This window comes from Necator americanus, chromosome III (genome assembly GCF_031761385.1).
Source record: "Necator americanus strain Aroian chromosome III, whole genome shotgun sequence".
In the NCBI taxonomy this organism is placed as follows: domain Eukaryota; kingdom Metazoa; phylum Nematoda; class Chromadorea; order Rhabditida; family Ancylostomatidae; genus Necator; species Necator americanus.
In genome coordinates, this window is record NC_087373.1 from 15,637,485 (window position 1) to 15,657,479 (window position 19,995).

The following is a 19,995-nucleotide window of genomic DNA, read 5'->3' on the forward strand; positions in this document are numbered from 1 at the left end:
GTTGTAATGAAGGAGTTCCGAAGTAATGTTCAAACTATGAAAGAATTGAAGCTTGTCTCCTACGGCCTCTTATTACTCAATACGAAGTTTGTTCCATTTCTTTTAAATAAAATATTAATACAGAAAGTTGTAATGTTTAGGTTTGGCGGTTATGAGAGCAAGTTAAATTTTAAGTAGAACCAAGTTCTTGTTTAGCCACGCGCATTTAAAACACTTTGTTTTCCATTTCATTACATATGTACCTTCACAACTTCGATTAGATTATTCACGATGCACTATATTTACTTCGTTACTTGATGGTTTGTCCTCAAAATAACAGCTGAATATGGAAAACGAATACTTCTGATTCTTTCTCTCATACTCGATATTTTTCATTTTCTCGTTGAAAGTTTCTTAAGTGACTTACTTTAAAGCAAAGCCGCAAAGCTTAGCTCAGATCGTGTTGTATAAATTACACTCTTTTTCTTGCCCTCGTACTAATGACCCCTCGCATTTATCCTAATCTCGTTGTCTTTCATTTGTTTAGTATTTTCCCAAACTAGTCTCAGACCAAAAAGTATGGAATTATAGCAGCAAAATCTTTGAAAAATACTTCACACCATCTATTTTTCTAAGATTTTGCATCCCTTAATATGTGTTTATTTACACATCAACTACTCCCTTGTCTTTTTCTCCTTCGTCTCTTCATTTTTTCTCCTTTTTTGAGAAGCCGTATGACCTTCGTACCACTCGAACACTTCTCTTACGACCCACTGTTTAGAAATTGAAGAAAAAAAAAGAAAAAAAAAACCTTGATCCTGATAAGTCCTTTCCAACAACGACTGAGAAGAAAATGTTAAAATAGCCGAGAACTCGCGGTAGTCTCACTGGTCTAGCACTTTGTGACGTTGATATCCTGGGAATCACTCTTTTATCACTGTGATTCATTCATAGTACGACGCTTCGAATGCAGAGTTGGTCTCTTTCTGATCTCTGCCGGCACCGCAGCGGCATGCTACTGACTGGTGGGTGCTCAGTGGGTTTGTCCACATCTTGAACTGTTCAAAAATTGTTTGCTACTTAGAAATTATCTGCATTTTGAATTTTGTGCAAAGATGTTTTGGTTAACTAGACATATTCCAAACGCTCATTTACTTTCCTTTTTCAGATTTACTAACCCTCACTATCATTTCCTGTAACTGCGTTTCGTTGGTTTCCAATGAAACTCTTAAGGTAAATGTTTGTAGCTCTTAACCACTGAGATATTTCAGTACCTAAGTTCAATTAATTTGTGCCAGAAAAGCGCGTATTGTGCAGTGGTATAGTAAGGTTCGAACTTGCTGAAGCCGGTTGCTGAATGAAGCTGAAGCTGAATGCAGTTGCGTAGGCGATTGAGCTCGAAGCGGAGCAGTAGAGCGAACCAGTTGGGATCAAGGGAGGATCCTTGCTAGTACCGCTCATCACCGGAATTGTAACGATGCTAGCAACCCCAATTGGATTAGCCGTTGTCACAACCGCATAAGCTGCATACGCATCTGCTCCGAGTTCCAGGTCGTTTTGAACCGATTATGAAAGCTCACCAATAGGACGGAGCGATCGACGGTTCGGTTCCGCTTGAGGCCAGCTAGGTGTTACATCCTTCCAGTGTAGTGTCACATCTGTCTGAGGTTCAAGAAAACTGAAAACTACGTATTGATTTACATTTATGGGTCATAAGATGGAGTGCATAATCGAATCAAAACGACATGAAGCACGGACAGTTGCGTAAGCGGCTGCGCTCGAAGCGGTGCGGTTGAAATCGAAGTGGGACCATGACGAACTGCAAATATGGTGGCGGTAGCGAGGACACTTACACGATCCCAACCGCTACGCTCCGTCGCGCCGCTTCGAGCGCAGCCGCTTACGCAACTGCCGTGCTTCATGTTGTTTTGACACAACTATAAACGTGTTCATAAGCGCTTACGATTCTGAAGTTAAGTGGACGCATAGACGCGTCCTAAATGGATTGGATAACATCAGCGCTTGATCCATAAGGTTGTGGAGACCTATGTATCGTTCTGATGACATTCCGTAGCAATTTCAGAAGCCATTACAAAGTTAAAAAATGGATATAGCACGGGGGTGTACCCCAATTGCTTCTACACTCTTTAAAGTTAGGGTTGATGACAACTGGCAGCAACGATATCATTTTCGATTACGGTCGACAGCTATTAATACGGTCATACTCGGAAGTAAGGATGCTGAATGGTGAAATGCCCGAGCTAGGCCTTAGTTGGGCTGAGCAACTGCATTAAGGAAATAGGAATTTCAACGATGACGATGTCGACTAGCGACAGAGTCAGGCAGCAGAAGTGACCAGACCTTCACGATATCAGTTGTTCCGATATGAGAATAAAAGAGCGGAACTGGTTTGATTTTGATCTGAACGGTCGGAGCTGAACAGTTCCCGTGGGACTCAAGCGCCTGCAAACAATTACACACTATACAGCGACACACCAAACGTATATATAGTCGGGTCAATACGACATGAAACACTAGTGTAGTTGATGTGCATTTGCGTACGCGCTCGAAACTGCGCTGTGGAGGCAGCAGTTGGAACCGAGGTGGGCCCGCCGCCAACTGCAGCGATGGGTGGTGCTAGCAAGGATTTCACCACGCTCATAGCCACTACGTTCCACCGAAGCGCCTCGAAAGAAGCCGCGTACGCAATTGCGTACGTGTTTCATGTCGTTTTGACCCTACTATACCGTGTAGGGCTGAAATGGATCCCCGCGTATGGAAGAGTGGGATACACCACAAGCAAGAAAACGAAATAAAGGCACAAGTAGTGGGTTCTCAGTTGGCTGCGCAACTAGGTCGTGCTCAGAAACATAGACTTCTCTCACCAAAACTATTTCAACGAAAACACAATAGTGTTGTGGTAGGAGAAAGCAAACTGAGGTTATTGAGTGCGGCTTCCATGCACGGCCTTTGCACCCATGTAGGTACTTGTGTCAGCCGGATGACTGCAACGCGCACTTGATTCGATCAGGACCGAAGACAGAGGTAACGTACCGAGTAAGAGAAGTGAGCAAATTGATGTAGAGTTGCCGCCGGCGCAAGCGTAAGTACCGGTCACTATGCACATCTGTTAAAATAGACCAGCGCATTATCGTAGGGGGTAGGCAAAATACCCGGTGGTAGCACAACAGGACGAATTACTGATGATGAAAGATGAAGTGATCTTCTCCTAGCATTCTTACTTTGCAGCAGCGATTGACCCATGGACCCTCTCCTTTCCATGATGCTCAGAATCTTCATAATTCGATTCAGTATCCTGTTATAAACTGAAATATGCTCTATTTCAGATCTACAAATGCGCGCTGTCCTCGAAATGCTGCACTCGCAATTCCTCTAGCTCTCCATTTGCACCATTCTCAAAACTGTAAGTTTGGTTTATTCTGTGTTTGGAAAAATAAATGTCTCTATGTTTCTAGGACGTCGCTTCTTGAAGTGCCTGACGTGTGCTATCTATTCCATGAGAAGTTCCCACCCTTGCCAAGGAAAGTCGTTCTCAGAAATTCCACCTTTGAGAATGCGACTATATTTCCATCGTTCGGTCCATTCAGACCCCCTTCTGCGAAAAGGCCATTTTTGAACTCTACAGCTCGATTTGCTTCAAATATTGATGGTATTAGAACTTCGCTGATAACAGCGCCTTGTCCCGCAAGTTTGCACAAGAACAAAATTTAGATTCTGAGTCAAAAGCAGCGCGACGCGAAGAGTTCAGAAGGCTGAGGTTTCACTTTGGAAGGTGAGCAAGATGATTCAAAGATCCTATTGGTCTTCTCACTTTATTCTGAAGCAAAAAACGTTTGAGAAGAAATCTGATCTTAAAAAAGAGTTGGCCCATTTAATCAAAACGAGTGAGAGAAGGAAAAAAAAAGAAAGGGTGAAGAAGAAAGAGGGAGAGAGTGTATTTGGGTGTTCAGCTCAAGAATGTAGAGAACAAATTTTCACCAGGAGACATTCCTGTGTTCAACCGGGTGAGTGCGATTCGGCTTCGATTGAGGCAGAGCGAGTTTGTGTCAGGCAGAGGAAGAGCGTGTGCTGCTACAGTAACGTCGTGTTCACTTGATTCGGAGCCAACTGCACGCTTATAGGTCACAAGTGGAACACGAGAGGTAAAATTGACTTTTTGCGTATGAGATTTGGTTGTTAAAAGAAATCCTAAAGAGGAAGAGCTATACATTTCCACACTTTTCGTTAAACTTGGTTCAGAGTCAAAGTCAACACTAGAATCAACGTGTTTTGGAGTGTGCGGGAGAAAACTTCCGACAAAATCCCCTTTTCGTTCTCGATTAATTCCTCAGTTCCAACTTAGTGTGGAACTTGTTAGTATCTGGATTTCTTAAGGGAAGTCCCGGTAGTTGGAATCTGTATGTGTGTTGCTTTCGACTGTGCTCTTATCGCGCTCACGTGTGCTGTTCTGAACAACGAAGATCTAAGCGAAGATGACCAGGTAAGCACATAGTTCCTCTCTGATATGCGAAAAGAAAACATTTTAATAAAGAAAGAGAAGCTAAGTTTAGTAGTGGTACAACAAATATAGGAAGTACTGCTAATGACATGGTTTTCTCAACAAATCCAAGAAAAAGAAGTCCAAGAAAAATCCAAGAATTTGGGATGCATTGTGTGAAATCCTTATTTGTTTGAAAAAATATCCTTTAATCAAGAAGTCAACTTCTCTACTTTCGAAATAAGGGAAAAACGAGATAACTTTTGGGAATGTATATGGGAGCGAATGCTTTAGCGCCAGTTTTGTATGACAAGATGATACTATATGTCAAATCAAGTCACGGCTACATCGAAGTGGACAATGAAACTACATACTTGTTGGGGAAGAATACAGCAAAAGTGTTGACAGAAGACTCCTCTGAAAACTTTGTTTCGCAGGCGTCGTCCTCTTTTCGAAAACGCATGAAGCCGAGACATTTTCATAAACAAAGTAGTGTAGGGTCGAAGAAGGACTGGTTCTTTTGAGCAAAAGTCAACAGCAAATCAAAGTCATACTAAATCAGAGTATTAAAGGGATCAATCGTCAATTGGTGATGTCGGGATCTCGCCTCGAATAGTTAGGATTAGGAGTGTAAATCACGAGTACGATTGCGATCAAGTCCAGTTCCCCCTCGCCCCCCAACTGCTTTTGAAAGCGGCATGGAAAACGGCCTTGTCGATCAGATTCATTGATTGCCCGCTAGCAGATGCGGTGGATATACCTTCTCTGGCCTACATCTCACGTCGTCAGATGTCTCGTAGGAAAATTTGATCGAGAAGGCCATTTCCCACCCAGTTCTTCTATTTAGGATAATTAAGGGTAATTGTGCGAGATCATCTTCATACTCGTGATCTACACCCCTAACCTTCCCGATTCGTGGGGAGATGTAAACGTCTCCAATTTCGTGGTGTGTGGTTCCTTTAACGAGACAAAATCGTTTGCAGTAATGGAAAGGATTCTCATAGGTTAGTTAATACTTTGATGATTGGGAGAGAGAGATTCATTAGAAGGGAGCATACAGTTCGGTACGCGAGGGAGAGAGTCCTCGTTTTTCTGGAGTGGAGGAGATAAGCACTCTGACGGCTGCGTTCGCTTTTGCTAAGGCTGTTAGTGTCCGCTTATTGATCTATTGCTAAGTGTTAGAACGTGAGATTATGGATGAGCTAACCAGCGATCTTGAAAATGCACACATTCGTCTCCTAATATCTTTACGTCTTTTTTTGCTGCTGTAAAAAATGGTTTTATTTGGGATGGAGTTAGTGCCAAAGAGAAATGTCCAGATATCCCACTCAGTAAGCGGGCGAACATGTGTCATCTGCACCAATGATTACGTATCATACTTTCTTGTGTCAATTTCAGAGAAGTTCTCCCAACTTTTAGTTAAGTAATGATTCATTATTATTACCAATCCGTCTTTCAAGATCGGAGGTGGTGATTACGAGGGAATGGGGGAGAGTTGAAGTCAAAAGTAGCGACTATCATCAGAAATGCGTGTTATACAATAAGCCTGGGAAGCACCACCGCGTTCACTTCAATTCAGAATCGTTCGAGGTTTACGAACGTGTAACTGGCTTACACAATAACTTGCGGAAGCCAGCCGATGTATCAAGTCGGTGTTTGCATCCTCCCAGACAAGTCTGGTACCAATTTATCGACCCTGGAGGGAAGAAAGATTTGGTCGGTACTAGGGTGGTCTCGAGTCATAGATCGATCGTGCAGTCACAGCGGAAACTCTTATCCACTGCGCTACATACTCCCAAAGTGGTCCTAATAACGAAAATTTTTGATTCGTTGTGGTGTAGTGTAGACGACGGTTCCACGCCACCAGCGAACAAACACACCTTTTATGCTTGCGACGTCGATACAGTTGCACAAGATTTTCCCTAAAGAATTAAAACACCTATTTAATCCAGCAGTTGGCCACTGTAAATAATTATGTAGGCGTTTGTGAACCTCTGGGATTTCGAAGTGTTGTGAAGAAAAAAATCTCAAAGGATGTGATGAAGCTAAACGTTTCATCCTTTCATCTTTTATTCTTTTGAATAGATTCTGATTAAGGAAGCGGAAGAATTCGAGAGTATCGAAAGTCTGCACGGAAGACTAATGCGAGAAGTGCAGACTCAAACTCTTCCGGAACGCCAGAAAACCTATGTTGATAAGAGCGTACAGACAGACACGCCGTACGTGGAGTCAACAGAAGAGCGTCGGACACTGAAATCGAACTCTCGACACCAAAGCGATTGCTGATCTCATTTCAGGCGATCTGTAAAAAGTATAAAATAAAACGGATTTTCGCACTCTTACGAATTTCAGCCCACTTTTTCTTCTCACTAATTCTACCGCGACTATCATGTTTGATTAATTTAATTTATTTGAACCAACTGCTTCCCATTGGAGAGCGTAATGAACTTGCATAGTGACAACTACTTTCTATTTAAAGGAACTTTTCATGTAGTCATTTGTAGAATTTTTATTACAGAAAGGATTACATAATTTTCATTAAAAATTATTTTAGCTAAGTGTGACACAATAAGTCACAGCTCTCATTATTTTTAAATTCATAGATACGTTTAAATTTATGAATCCAGAGCTTTTTTATCAGAAAATTATTGATTGGAGAAATTCGATGCCTATATTTAGAAGCTCTCCTTGCACTTGAATGAAGCCTGACGTTTCGCTAAATCACCTGCACTTAGAAAAAAGATGTTTCGTTTCATGAGGTAGTCTTTCACTGAAGTACTTTCAGCTGTGAGTTGTGAACAAAACCTTTCCGTACAAAGAAGAGTACTTCTTAATTAAAGGCAGCACACCAGGGATCTGACGTGGTGAAGGAAGATGAGAAAAGCTTAGGAGTGAGTGTAGATTGCTGGATCAGGAGTGTTTCATCTCACTTTAATCGTCGTGAAAAAAAAATGCGGAAGACACACAATTTTTCACGACGATTACGGTTGCAACGCGTCCCTGTGCGCGTGTGTGCACGCGCCGCGGCCACGTGCATGCGGTCGAAGATCAATGAGGTCTCTCACCAGAGTATTCAGTTAAAACTAATGAATTGGCAGTGGAGAACACTGAAAAGTGTGCATGCAAGAGCGTCCTAACGTACCTCTAGGAACTAAAGCGGTTCTCAGCGGGTTCCCTCACCACGCCAGATTCGTGCTGTGCCGCTTTTAAGATGTGTTGTGTAATTTTATAGAGAATCATGTATTATTACTGATGACTAATGAGCGTGCGAATTTAGCAGCACTTATCACTCTTAGAACACATTTTTATTGTCTTAATAGCATCATTTATCAATGCGAAGCATTCCTTCAGAGAACCCTAATGTTTTATTTCATGGGGAATTCAGTAAGGATTTTCACATTAAGTATTGATATTCTTCTTCAAAATGAACTAAAAAGAACTCTCTTTGGGAACTGTGAAAAAAAAATCTGGAATCAATCTATTTGCCTAAAATTACTGTCGATGACACTAGTCGCATCATTACCAATTAAAATAACGTTAATTACTAATAAGTTAATTACTAATTACATAGTTTATCGACATTCCCCAGAGATTCTTTTTCGCATATTAGTCAGTTTATGTAAGCTAGAAGATTAGGAATTCCAAAAGGTAGCGCTCGTGCAGAAAAAAAGATCGGAAATTTTTAACTTAACTTTTGAATAATTAGGTCGGTTTTAAATCTACAGATTACTGATGCTTTAGTTATAAGGTGATGACAATATATAAGAGCATTTTCACAGCTTCGTGAGTAATGGATTCGTTGAATTTTCTCAAAAATGTGACTTACCCCATCAATTGTTTCGTACATCTCAAACCATATATTTAAATATTGAATAAAGGCGAAAAATTATTGAGAAATTTATTTAAAATTATTCGACAAAAATTAAGCGAGCTAGCACAAATAAAATTCCAAAAGCAGAACTGTTGCCGTCTCCGCAAACATGATTTGTTGCGGCGAGGTTTGGTATTACTGAACTATGACATATGAATTGTTTGCAACCGCAGCTCTGACCGTCTTACGACCTTGGCAGCATTTAAAAAAAAGTTCACAAATTTCTTAGGGAGGTTTATAGGCATAAGAATCACTCTTATCGTCTTCATCACAATGCAAGTTTTTGTGTATCACTGTCAATGCAATCTAGGATATAATAGAATGCAAATGTGGCTTGCGAAAGAAAGAGGACGATTTTCTTTAGGTCTTTCTTTGCCATTTTTTCATTTCTACTATTTTCATTAGTTTTGTTCCGTAAAAATCGGATGTTGATAGATGTTTTTAACCGATCGACCGCTTAAGCCGTTTGATCTTTGAGTTTTAGGTTTACCCTACTGCTCCGTGAGCGCTCAGTTCTTCGATTGAATACATATGTTTGAAGTAGTATTTTTTTTCCTTCTGCAAATTGCCTTCTTCGTTCCTCCATAGGTTAAAAACGTTTCCATAACCACTGAGGTCACTGAAGTTTTTTATTTTGTCTCCTCGATTTTTTTTCATTTGCTTATTCAAGACTTCAAAATATAAAATCCTCAGCTATATTTTGTATATTGTAGCAAATAATGTAGCTACAGTGTGATAGTAACTACATGGATGTGGATCACTGCGGAATCACTGGTAGGTCACGTGCTTTTGATTGCCTTCAGATCGTCTGACTCAATGACAAGCTAACCCTAATGCGGTATTTTTCACAAGTATAAGGAGTATTGAAAATTTTCTCGTTAATTCTCTGAATGATCGGTTCCTCATATTGGATCCTCCTACAGTACTAAAAACGCTAGTTGTAATTGTTTTAGGATCTCTGTCTTGTTATATTTAATATTCAAGATTAATTTAAGATCAAGTGATTGGTACTACACGACTTCAAGCGTATAAACGCGTGTTATCGTCAAATGCTGAGCATTGCATCGCAATTTTATTATCATTATTATATTTATCTATTATTTATTTATTATATTTTATTATTATATTTATCATTATTATATTTACATTTTTATTTATCTTTTTGTATTTTCTTGGAATAGACTCCATAACACAGTAAACACATGAGTGTAAATTGTCTGTTGATTGTAAAAAGTTGTGACCTGTCATAAGCAGAAACTGTAAAAGAAAAATTTACGAGATGGCTCCTGTAAAATTTACTAGGAATTATGCAACGCACCTCTGAGCATTTTGATAGTTTACATTCATGTAATTCTGAAACATGACTTTAAGAAAACAAAATTTTGGGAAATTTGCCGAAAAGTTTCAAGAGTTGCTTCAAACGATTGCATATGCTGAAAAATTAGAAATTCAGTCTTAATTCCAGAGTTATATGTTTATTTTAATTCTTTTGATAAGTGATACAAGAAATCCCGCGTCTGAAATTATTACCACCCAAAATGTTAATTAATTATGCCCATTACAAATTTATGACTCTCGTTGAAGTGTAGCGAACATGTACGTTTTTATCGTGAAATATACGCAAAAATGCGGACAATTCAGTCCAGAGCCACTGACTGCAGAGTTGGTGTGCCGTGCGACGACGGGTGCATCCCTCAATGTCGAGACTGCCTCGTCCGGAGGCTAAATCCCTCATTACTCGTCCTTCCTCTCCACTACCTACTGAATCATTCATAGCGTTCTAGTTTCTGCTTCATCTTCACGCTCTCCGCTCCCGCCGCGCTCGCTCGCCCGCTTCGTGCCGAGTCTCCACGGCTCGTGTGCTGCCGACGACACACTCGCCGCTTGTGCCCTCTCGCTTCTCCTGTCATCGATTCGTCTCCCTCCTACTGTATTGCATGTCTACCTAGCTGTTTACAGCCTCTACACACCATTATCGTGATGTCCTTCGGAATATTCTGGAATGTCCGCTTAAAATCTTGAGGAGAACAGTTATGAATGGAAAGAGGAAAGCTGCAAAATGGTTTTTATCAACAAATACTTATAAAATCTGCTCAATAACCAATCAATTATCGAATCACTCATCAATACATTGATCATCTATTTACATTTGGAGAAAAAGAATAACGGAACATAATACCCTGCAGGCGAGCAAGAACACCATGAGATTTCGTCTTATTATTATGAGATCGTGCTTACGTAGCAGGGAAGTGAAGTGAACAATGGCATCTGGATCAAGAAAACGAAAACTAGGTACCGGAGAATCGATGACGTCATCGATGACACCGTCGTAGGAGATCTCTCAGATCACGCTCCCATCATCAGTAACGAGCTCATGCAACTACCGTATAAGAATAGTGTCTAAACAGAGGTGTAATCGCTAAAATTTCAGTTCCTGTGACAATGTTGGACCGGTGTGTTGATGTTGATCGAAGTAGCCGGGCAGCGCGGTGAACGGTGGCGGGCACTTCCCGCTGGTGGCGGTTTGCATAAGGCGCGGCGCTTGTGGAGCGCCATTTCTGCATCGGAATTGTGACCTGAAATCCCTGTAGAGGATTGATTGGGAACTTCAAAAGAACGATGGGTAAGGTTTGAAAAAGAAATTTTCCTCGAAACTGTTAAAATAAAATGTGCACGAATTTGTGGTTCAGCTCTTAGAGTCTCACCGAACAGGTACTCTGTTGTTCGAATTCTATTCTATTCTATTTTCCTCCACTAACAAGAGTTACTTTCGATTTCGTGTTTAATTGAGGCTTGAGGTGAAAGAGGCTGTTCATTCGTAAGTTGGTTAGATCCAGGACCACCTAGTTTTTTCTATTATTTCGAGGTAAACTGGACCCTCTATGATTTCACTTCTACCACTGCATATTCCGTCACCAAAAATGAATTCAAGTGGATTTTATTTTTTGAATTTTGGATGGGAGATTATTAAAAATTAAATTATTAAAATTAAGACTGAGATGAGCTGAAGGCACTAATCCACTTCGAAATGAACCAACAAAATTAGGAACAATTAAATGTGGAAGCGCGAATGTATGTGAGTGGAGGAGTGTGGCGCAGAGAAAAAAAAAAGAGAACAGCTAACTGCATAATTTGGTAGAATCTACCTATTCTAACGACTTCCGATGGCTTTACGGAAAATTTTCAGACGTAAGAGTTTCTGGAACTCTTGAGGTCGAAATCTTGAATTTCGAGTTTAAAAAATTCTTTACGAACAGCAATGATATTCCTACAAGAGTAGTTGTTTTAATGGGGTTCCTTTTTTTAATGGTAAAGACAGCGGTGTTTTGAGGGGCAGAAGTGCATCAAGTACTTGCGAAAATTTAACCCACGTCAGTTTTTCTGTTGCTTGGAGAAGTTTTTAGTGGAATAAGACTCTAAAGGACCAAATGACATCACCAAATATCGTTGTTAGGGGTTGCACCGCGAATGAATGAAAAATTCAGTACCTCTTTTGCTTTTGCCGTTGATTACAGAACCAGACACGAACGACGTTTTTCTTTAGGTCCAATTTGTCGGCAATTGCTGCTATTCGCTCACCAGACGGTCGTGGTTGTTGCCTGGGAATCAAAAGAAATTCATTAGTTCAAGCTTCATAACCTATAGAATAAATTTGTGTGTGTGTGTGGTGAAGAACTCGTCGCTCACCTAAAATAGTCCTCTAATAATCGTTTTTCGGGTGCTGCTATGCTGGTTCGTTTTCGTTTTTTGTCAGTGTTGGGCAGAATTCCTGAGATATCACCACATCCATCCTTCTGTTTCATCGCCTCTTCTGCCTATACACGACAATGTGAGCGATATACTACACAAGGCCGGGGTCTACTATACCTACCTTCTCAAGCCAACTATGTAGTATAGGTTTGAGGGCGACCATGTTGTTATGTGAAAGCGTAAGTGATTCAAAACGGCATATTGTCGATTGTGAAAGAGATCCAACACCTGGCATTTTCAAATGAGCAAGTGCTTTACCGACGTCTGCCTGAAAATCTTTTATTCGCTATGAAAATCAGTACACCCCACTTTTAAATGCAATAGGTTTTCCCCTCTTGAAGGGGTTTCAAGAAATATCTAGTCAGATCCTGTTTAGAACAGTCTTATCATAGATTGTCTTTTCAAACAGCGCAGAATGAGATAGTAATTACAATTTTGAAGAAATCGTAGGATTTTCTGTTCACTTTTCAAATTATTCGAGTAGACTTTTGGAATTTTCTTCTGCGAAATTAAAACGAAGCCAAAAATCACAGAATTAAACAAAGTTGTCCTAGTATCGTTTGCAGATAAAAAAAAACCTTCAAATATTTCGACAAGCACTACATATGAAGTGTCCAGCGCTGCAACGTTACCTAATTAATTAGTATCGCAAGTGTGGTGACGGAGTAACAATCGTTATCGTTGGTGTTCACTAACAGTACACCAATAAAGGATAGAGGATAAAGCGTTTGAGGTTGATCAATCCGTTCGGGATGCTCCACCGCATCCGCTTCAATTCAGATTCATTTGAGGTTAACGAACGCGTAATACATACAATACAATTCTTAATTTGGTGGTTTCAAAGGCGATCTAAAAGAACTCGCCACACAGCACCTACATAAAAATTCGCGCTCTTCACAATCTAGCACTGAATTTTCGACTAGAGCAGAAAAAATCGAAGAGAATCAGAACAAAATATTGAAGGAGAAAGCAAGCAGGAAGAGGATCCTACTAAAAACGAATAAATTCTGAAAACTCATTAATGAGTAGGATGAAAATAGGTGAATATCCATGGGCATGGAGCTGGTTCTGAAGAGACCGACCATCCCAGGAAGCCTTGGGATGAAAACTTTCTTGGCACAATTCATTATTCAGGAGGGATTCAAAAGAGTAAATTGCATCTACCTCTGACTTTCCAAACTCGCATGGAGTCAAGCACACTGAAATCACACCAGGTACAAAAAAAAGTGATATTCAAATTGCTGATGGATTAATAGGTACGGAAAAAAGAGATAGCGCGCTAAGCATTCAAATCAAATAAAAGTTCCATCAGGCTTTTTCGAATAAAAAAAACGGAAGGAAAGAGCACGTAATTGTCAAGTGGTGTCCTACGCGAGGATGGTTAAAACACGTTCTTCTCTCGTCAGGTTGCTGATTTCCAGAGAAAAATGACAGAAATTCATTTAGAACCGAACGAAATCAGGAAGGTAATCTTACCTGCGTTACACCAAGCTTAATACGTCTTTGTTTGAAATGTTCAGCAAATCGCTCAAGTTCCCTGGGATCGGTGTCAACTTCTGGAAGAAACTCATCGGTTTATGAGAAAAATCTCTTCTAGTTTTCTGTTTTTTCTTGCTTACTGAAGGGTCGCGAAGATTATCCTGTCATAAACTATTACCTGCTGCAGGCGCGGCAAGTGGATAGCGAGCTACTTGTGGTGGAATCGCCGACGGAAATGATGATGCCATTGGATATTGAGGGAAATGCGATGAGGCACCGTAGTTTTGCATTGCCATCACCTTGAAAATCAAGCATGGGAGGAGCTCCGTAAGAAAAAGAAACAAAGTTTGACCGTACCTGTTGCAGTGGAGTCATTTGATCCTGCTCGGATGACGTGGGCACCAACACCGTGGCGTCGAAACCTTCAGGAGCTGCTGGCAGACCGTGATAGATATTCGTGGGATCTTGTGTTGACGTCATCAGATAATTACTGGAATATCTGGAGAACGAGTTTAACGTCATTACAGTCACGATGACGTCACACCGCTCACCTGAACATATCGTGCGGTCGCATTAGTGGATTCGTAATGTTCACCTTCACGTCCATATCGGCCAACGCTGCTTGAGCGGCTCTCGCTTGAAACAGCGGGTCATCGAATGAGCCGAACAACGAGTTGTTGAACTGAAATCGCAAGAATTCTTGGATTAGGAACCTAATACCCAGTTAGCATGTTGGATAGGAGTTGGAGTTTTGAAAGTGCATCCACCACCTGGGCTGTGAGAGAACGAAATCGATGCACGAGGCGGATATGAGAGGAAAACATCTGCTACCGTAGTTTGATGTGGGATAGGATAGGACACATTAGGATGCAGATATATGACATTAATGTACTCACGTGTGTTTGGGAGTGTGATTAGGCGTCAATAAACTGCGCACAGTTAAACTTCGCTTCAATGAAGCATTTCATTACAGCAGAAGTAAAACTTTGATCTTGTTTCACTATACTCGCTAGTTTCGATTAAGTCTCCTAAGAATTACTAGTGATCCGCTTTTTTGTCTATCTGGGGCCGCTAATCCCTGTAGATACGTGGGCTATGAGGCCATTATGTTTATGTAGTGAAGCCGTTGTCTTGATTCGTTACTCCGTAATTGGTCAAAAGTCGTCAGCCAACTTTCCAATTCACATTTCTGATGCAGTGTTGGTGAATAATTGACTAATGTTATTAATTAAGTATCAAGTGTTGTTTTTCGTCACTTGTAAATTTATGAGCGGAATCAATTTTTAATGCAGCGTCGGCCGTAAAATACGCGATGAATTTGAATAATACATATGGGTTCGAGAATATAGAAAAAGAACAACAAAATATTGAGATACATGGAATTTCACTTCTGTCTGCCTTCAAGAGATGAGCACGAAACTGAAAATATCTGTCAGTTCTGCACAGAAATGCGTCCTCGAAAATGTGCGTCAAAAATGCGCAGAAGTCGTAGCTTCAGCTTGGTTTCCTTTTCAGTTCTGAAGCAGGAAATTCTGCATCAGTGAGTGAAATAATGCTGCAAAATAGGAGGTAGAGGAACTTAGCGAATATCATTAGATTGCAGTGAAATGCCCAGAGAAAGGATTAGTTGTTGAAGCAAAGAGCGAAAATTGCGAGAATTCGAATGAAACGACTTCCTTACCGGCTGCATTCTGCTCCTGTACGCTGTCGAAGGCGAGTATCGTCCGGAAGATGGTTGAGCCAAAGAGCCACCTAGTTGGCCTTGAAGACTATTTAGGGAGGGATAGAGCCGTTGGGGTTCCTGCATCGCAGCAAGTGCGGGCTCCGGAGCGGGCGGTCGTCGCGGCCGCCCACCAGCCACAAATCGACCAATCACAGTCGGGCGGCTTGTGTGCACTACAGGTACTAAGGCGGTCGCTGAAACTGTAACCCATCTCGTGGTGACGAGGGAACATCCCCAGCTTTACTGGAAGTCACAGGGAGATGCGGGATTTTCGTCCGCATGCTGTAACTATCATTGCAAAATGATGCCCACCTAGCGAACGGGTCCGCGGTGGTCAACCGAGCGCTCGTTTAATAAATGAATAGTCTCAGTGTTCGCATTTGACTTATTTATGAATGCAAAACAGTGTGAGGTTTTCCAGCCGGCCAGCTCCGTTAGCGCTTGATTACATGCTGAAATATTAAACGCGGCCGGCAGTCGACAATTGACTCGAGTTTGCAAAGGGCGGAGCCAGTCCGACAAGGTCTAAATCATAACACTAATTAAATTCTTCGTCAGAATGTTACCATTAATTCACTTAAAAAACCTTATGCGGGTCTCAGATGAACTAAGTCTAAAAATATATGCTAAGAAGGTTCCGCTATGCTTAACGCTTCTAGCAAGTGTTTCTTTTCCTTTGAGAAAAGGAAAGAAAACCTAGAGCGACTTAAATAAACACAGCAACTAGGTATACTGTAAAGTAAACAACGGTTAACAGAAGCCAGCTGTATCAATGAGTAGAACCAGTGTGCGCACATGCTAATCGCCAGGTAAAACACTGCATATCCGGTTGCATCATCGGCAGACTAACGCTGGCCACACTTTTCTTGGATGGTGCAGCTGTCCAGCCTGTTCGACAGCCGAAAGTCTTATAGGTTTGAGTAAGTGGCTCATTTTACTGAGCACTATATTTAAAAACGCGGTGTATCAAATGAAATGAGTCCCATTTTCATAACATTCTTACTAGGTTGATTTAAAAGACAGGCACATCCCTTTTCTCTTGTTTCTCCTCTCTTATCTCTTTATTTTCTCTCTGTCCTATATTCTTCCTAATTCAGAACCCTCACAATTCTTTCATGCAATATTATGTGTACGAATAAATAAATAAATAAATATGCTGGAGCACAAAATGGTGTTCTAAAATTGTAAATTTTTCAACCAGTCCTTCATAGGAAATTTTATTTGATTTCGACATAGTAACAAATTAATGACTGTAAGTTTTTAGGAAGTTCTTCTTGATAATTTGTGAAAAACAATAATTTCAGTGGGTTTTCAACCATTTTAAAGAATTAATTCAAAGTAGTGTTATTTTCCATGGTTAGACTGCTACATCACCTTGCTGCTGGAAAAAAGCCACGTTTTTTCTCTCTCACGACAGCTTTTGTGATTTTTCATGAGCCCATCGGATATATTTTGGCGACCTGCACGTTCCACTTATTATTTATTTCATTCAAGCAATTCTCGTTGAGGTTAATGATATCACACCTCGATTTTTTCAAAGTTATAGCCTTTCTTTTATGATTTTTAACTATTTCAATTTTTGCTTAAATCGTCGATAATATTCAGAGCTGTAGGAGGTTAGGCGAAATCATTATAAGTGCGAATTGAGAAGAGAAGCTGAGGTTTAATACGTCGCCACGTGCCAAACCCCGTCGCCAACGCCATCGTCGTGTCGCTGCTTGCCGTCGTTGATGTGGCGCTAGTTCCCCTCGGCAGTATCATTGGATATGAACGCCTCCAGCAATAGTCTATTCTCGGTGAACGAATAATTCACTATCCGGGGGCCATCTAGTGGCGAAAACGTCGTCGAACATGCCTGTGTGCTGCTGCTGCTCCTGTTCTTGCACATACACAATACGGTTTTCGGTTTCTGTTTACAATAACTTTTTCGTTGCTGTCTCCTTCTTGATTACGGTTGAATTTCACTGAGGAAGTCCCTAAAACCTAAGGGATGCTACCGATCAAATATAGATTAGTTGCAATCAGAACTTCAAGAAAATCCTTTTATTGGAATTAAGTTTTAGATCCAAATAAGAAGAGGAATAGTGCAGAGTCATGTGGTGGAATCTCATTAGTCTGATAAGCACATGCGATGTGTCCATTGAATCTGCTGATGTATTATGACGTCAGCCTCAATTCGCAGAAAATTCTTTTCTGCAACCGATTTTTCATTTCTAGAAAGTGCCCATGTAGGTTCTTTGGCATTTTTAACAGAGAAAAAGAGACAACCACTGCAACGCTTTTCTCTAAGTTCCTTTAGAATTAAAATCAAAATTTTAAATGTATCAGTTGTACTTGTTTTATAGCGACTTTTCCGCAGAGAAGATTCCAAGATTTTTTTAAAATTTAATTCACATCATGAGAAAAATATTAGTTGTTTTTATTCTTTATGCATGTGTATGCAACAGAGAACGCAGACAAATACGAGAATTACTTTGTTGATTTAACAAGTCGATATTCCTTGTACTTTTCTGTTTGTTAAGGAATGAATCTTCGTGAATCTTAAGTTAAACGGATTGTTACGATTCTTTAAAATTGAAGCCAGAACTCTATTCGAATTACCTCTTGAAAATTGTCTTCGCTTTTCAAAATGAGCTTCAGCTTTCATTTTTAATTTTTTCCCCTCTTTTTTGATTACATTTGTGAGTACAGAAAGTCCCTTCACTTTAACTATGAAAGGTCTAGGACGAAAACCCAGTTGCTTCTCTCGCACAAATTTTCGGTAACTTTTCAACATAACAAACTTACAAATACAAGGATTCTTCACCTCCTCGAGTAGGAGAACGACATGTTTCACATGTAGTACTTGTAATCCGCCGCAAAAAAAAAGACAGCGCCAGTCTTCTCTGACAATAAATTGGGTTCCGGTTTTAGAAAGGTTTGTAATTTTTTTTGTTCGTAAGATTCTCTGAATCAGGCAAAATGTGTTCCATTTTTTTATCTCTCTTTTCTGATGCATCTTTGGTGTATGTGAATAACTAAATAAATAAATAAATACTTATTTTTGATGGAACAAGAGTCGTCTGCTGTGCTGGAAAGTCAGTTTTTGGTGCCTACCATTATAAGATTTTTGTGGCACTTGCATTTCTGTAATTTCCATTTTTTTTACAACACTACACACTTTTCTTCTTAAAAAAAAAAGCTAGGGTTACGTATTTAGTATTGAGTGGCATGATACTAGAATAACTAAATTTTCTTGTGTACACATTCTGCTAATTCAACCAACCTCAGACCAAAGAAATTGTACCTTTCGGCTCAGAACTGTGCACTTTTCTCTTCTTCGAAAGTCTCTAACGAATCTAATGATATAGTTAGCTGTTCTGCTTTTGTTCTTCGTTTGAATACGATAAAATATGGACAGCAGCAGCAGTCATTGTACATCAATCTGCGGCCGGTTCAGCATGTTAAAAATTCATGAAGTTGTATTGTGACATCTGTGTTGGGCTCAAACCGGCACAACAGCGGCTACGATGAGTCGCTGAGCAGCTGCAGCGACTGTGCAAGAAACTGCGCATCCGGAAAGGGATACTGTGAAATAAGCGTATCTCTTTGACTGGATATCCACCGAAAAAATTGGGTTCACTTGTCTTCCCGCATTTGTGCTAACCTATTTTTCTCACCGCACTCTCTCAAGCTCAACCTCCATGTAGGCCGTCACGATGATAATGCTTTCAATGCAATATCCATTAACCTCATAACGCTACCGTAATATCCATACGTACGTACATCATCATCCTGCTGCTATTCCCACGCTTTCTTTTCTCACACTGAAGAGGTCCAAGCTTGCGCGCGCTCGTCGATAAGGAGCCAATACATAATGAATGAAGCGAAGCGAGTCCACGACCGCGATCTATTCCATATAGAAATAGGAGCAACGCGTTTGGTCCGTGGAAAAACCAAGCGGTTGGAGGTATGCCACCGAAGGTGAATGCCACAGAAGATGTTCGAGATCGGTAAATCCTTCCAAGCAGACAATGACAATCTCTGGACTTCAAAAATTAACTTTCAAATCAATGAAAGCGCTTGAGATGAGGGAGATGAAATGGGAATATAGGAAAGATCTACTTCTGTCGTAAAACGTCTTTTTCCGTTCTTTATCATATCTTCGAACAACGCGGTACTATTATTTATATACTTATTTACGTATTCGAAAATGGGGTGGTGTAGCGCAGTCGGTAAGAGGTTCCGTTGTAGTTGCAGCATGCTCGATCGGTGGTTGGATTCCGCCCTAGGGCCAACGAGGCCCTTCATCCCACCAGAATCGTTAAATTTGTACCGGACTTGTCTGGGAGGATGAAAACACTTGATACATCGGTTGGCCCCCACAAGTCATTTTATTGTATTCATTGTCATTTTAGAGGCTTTTTTAAACCTCAAACGATACTGAATTGAAATGTATGCGGTCCCAAGCGGATTGATTAAGACCAGGCTCTTCATGCTTTCATACTCTATATTTGAAAACATCAACAGATGCGCAGTGAATAGAAGCAAGAAAAGACATAAACGACTATAGTTTCGCTCACATTTTGCTGAACAAATATTTTTTTCTTTAGAAGTAGGTAATCAGCACACAGAAAGTAAGGAATCCCCTTTTGATTTGATTCTTGGATTTCTTGGGAGGAGATCCGTCTCCAAAGTCTAGAATTTTATGCTACC

The 19,995-nt window shown here is 40.5% G+C and overlaps 2 protein-coding genes across 4 annotated transcripts; one reads left to right on the plus strand and one right to left on the minus strand.

The window, feature by feature from the left end:
- Window positions 1-946: 946 nt before the first annotated feature.
- RB195_009699 (uncharacterized protein) lies at window positions 947-6,763 on the plus strand (the record flags this gene model as incomplete). Of its 2 annotated transcripts, none has more annotated exons than XM_064190365.1 (7): window positions 947-1,019; window positions 1,148-1,212; window positions 3,327-3,403; window positions 3,456-3,649; window positions 3,712-3,772; window positions 4,375-4,480; window positions 6,575-6,763. In XM_064190365.1, 7 exons carry the CDS (start codon window positions 947-949, stop codon window positions 6,761-6,763), a joined length of 765 nt encoding a protein of 254 aa, XP_064047948.1. The 2 variants fall into 2 exon arrangements, with proteins under 2 accessions (XP_064047948.1, XP_064047949.1); XM_064190366.1 differs by having other exon boundaries at window positions 947-1,004.
- A 4,004-nt stretch (window positions 6,764-10,767) lies between these two features.
- Window positions 10,768-15,384, minus strand: RB195_009700 (uncharacterized protein; the record flags this gene model as incomplete). 2 transcript variants are annotated; one of them, XM_064190368.1, is made up of 9 exons in its annotated part: window positions 10,768-10,924; window positions 11,837-11,947; window positions 12,036-12,163; window positions 12,220-12,366; window positions 13,575-13,654; window positions 13,756-13,876; window positions 13,935-14,076; window positions 14,129-14,259; window positions 15,259-15,384. In XM_064190368.1, 9 exons carry the CDS (start codon window positions 15,382-15,384, stop codon window positions 10,768-10,770), a joined length of 1,143 nt encoding a protein of 380 aa, XP_064047950.1. The 2 variants fall into 2 exon arrangements, with proteins under 2 accessions (XP_064047950.1, XP_064047951.1); XM_064190367.1 differs by having other exon boundaries at window positions 10,768-10,933.
- Window positions 15,385-19,995: the final 4,611 nt, after the last annotated feature.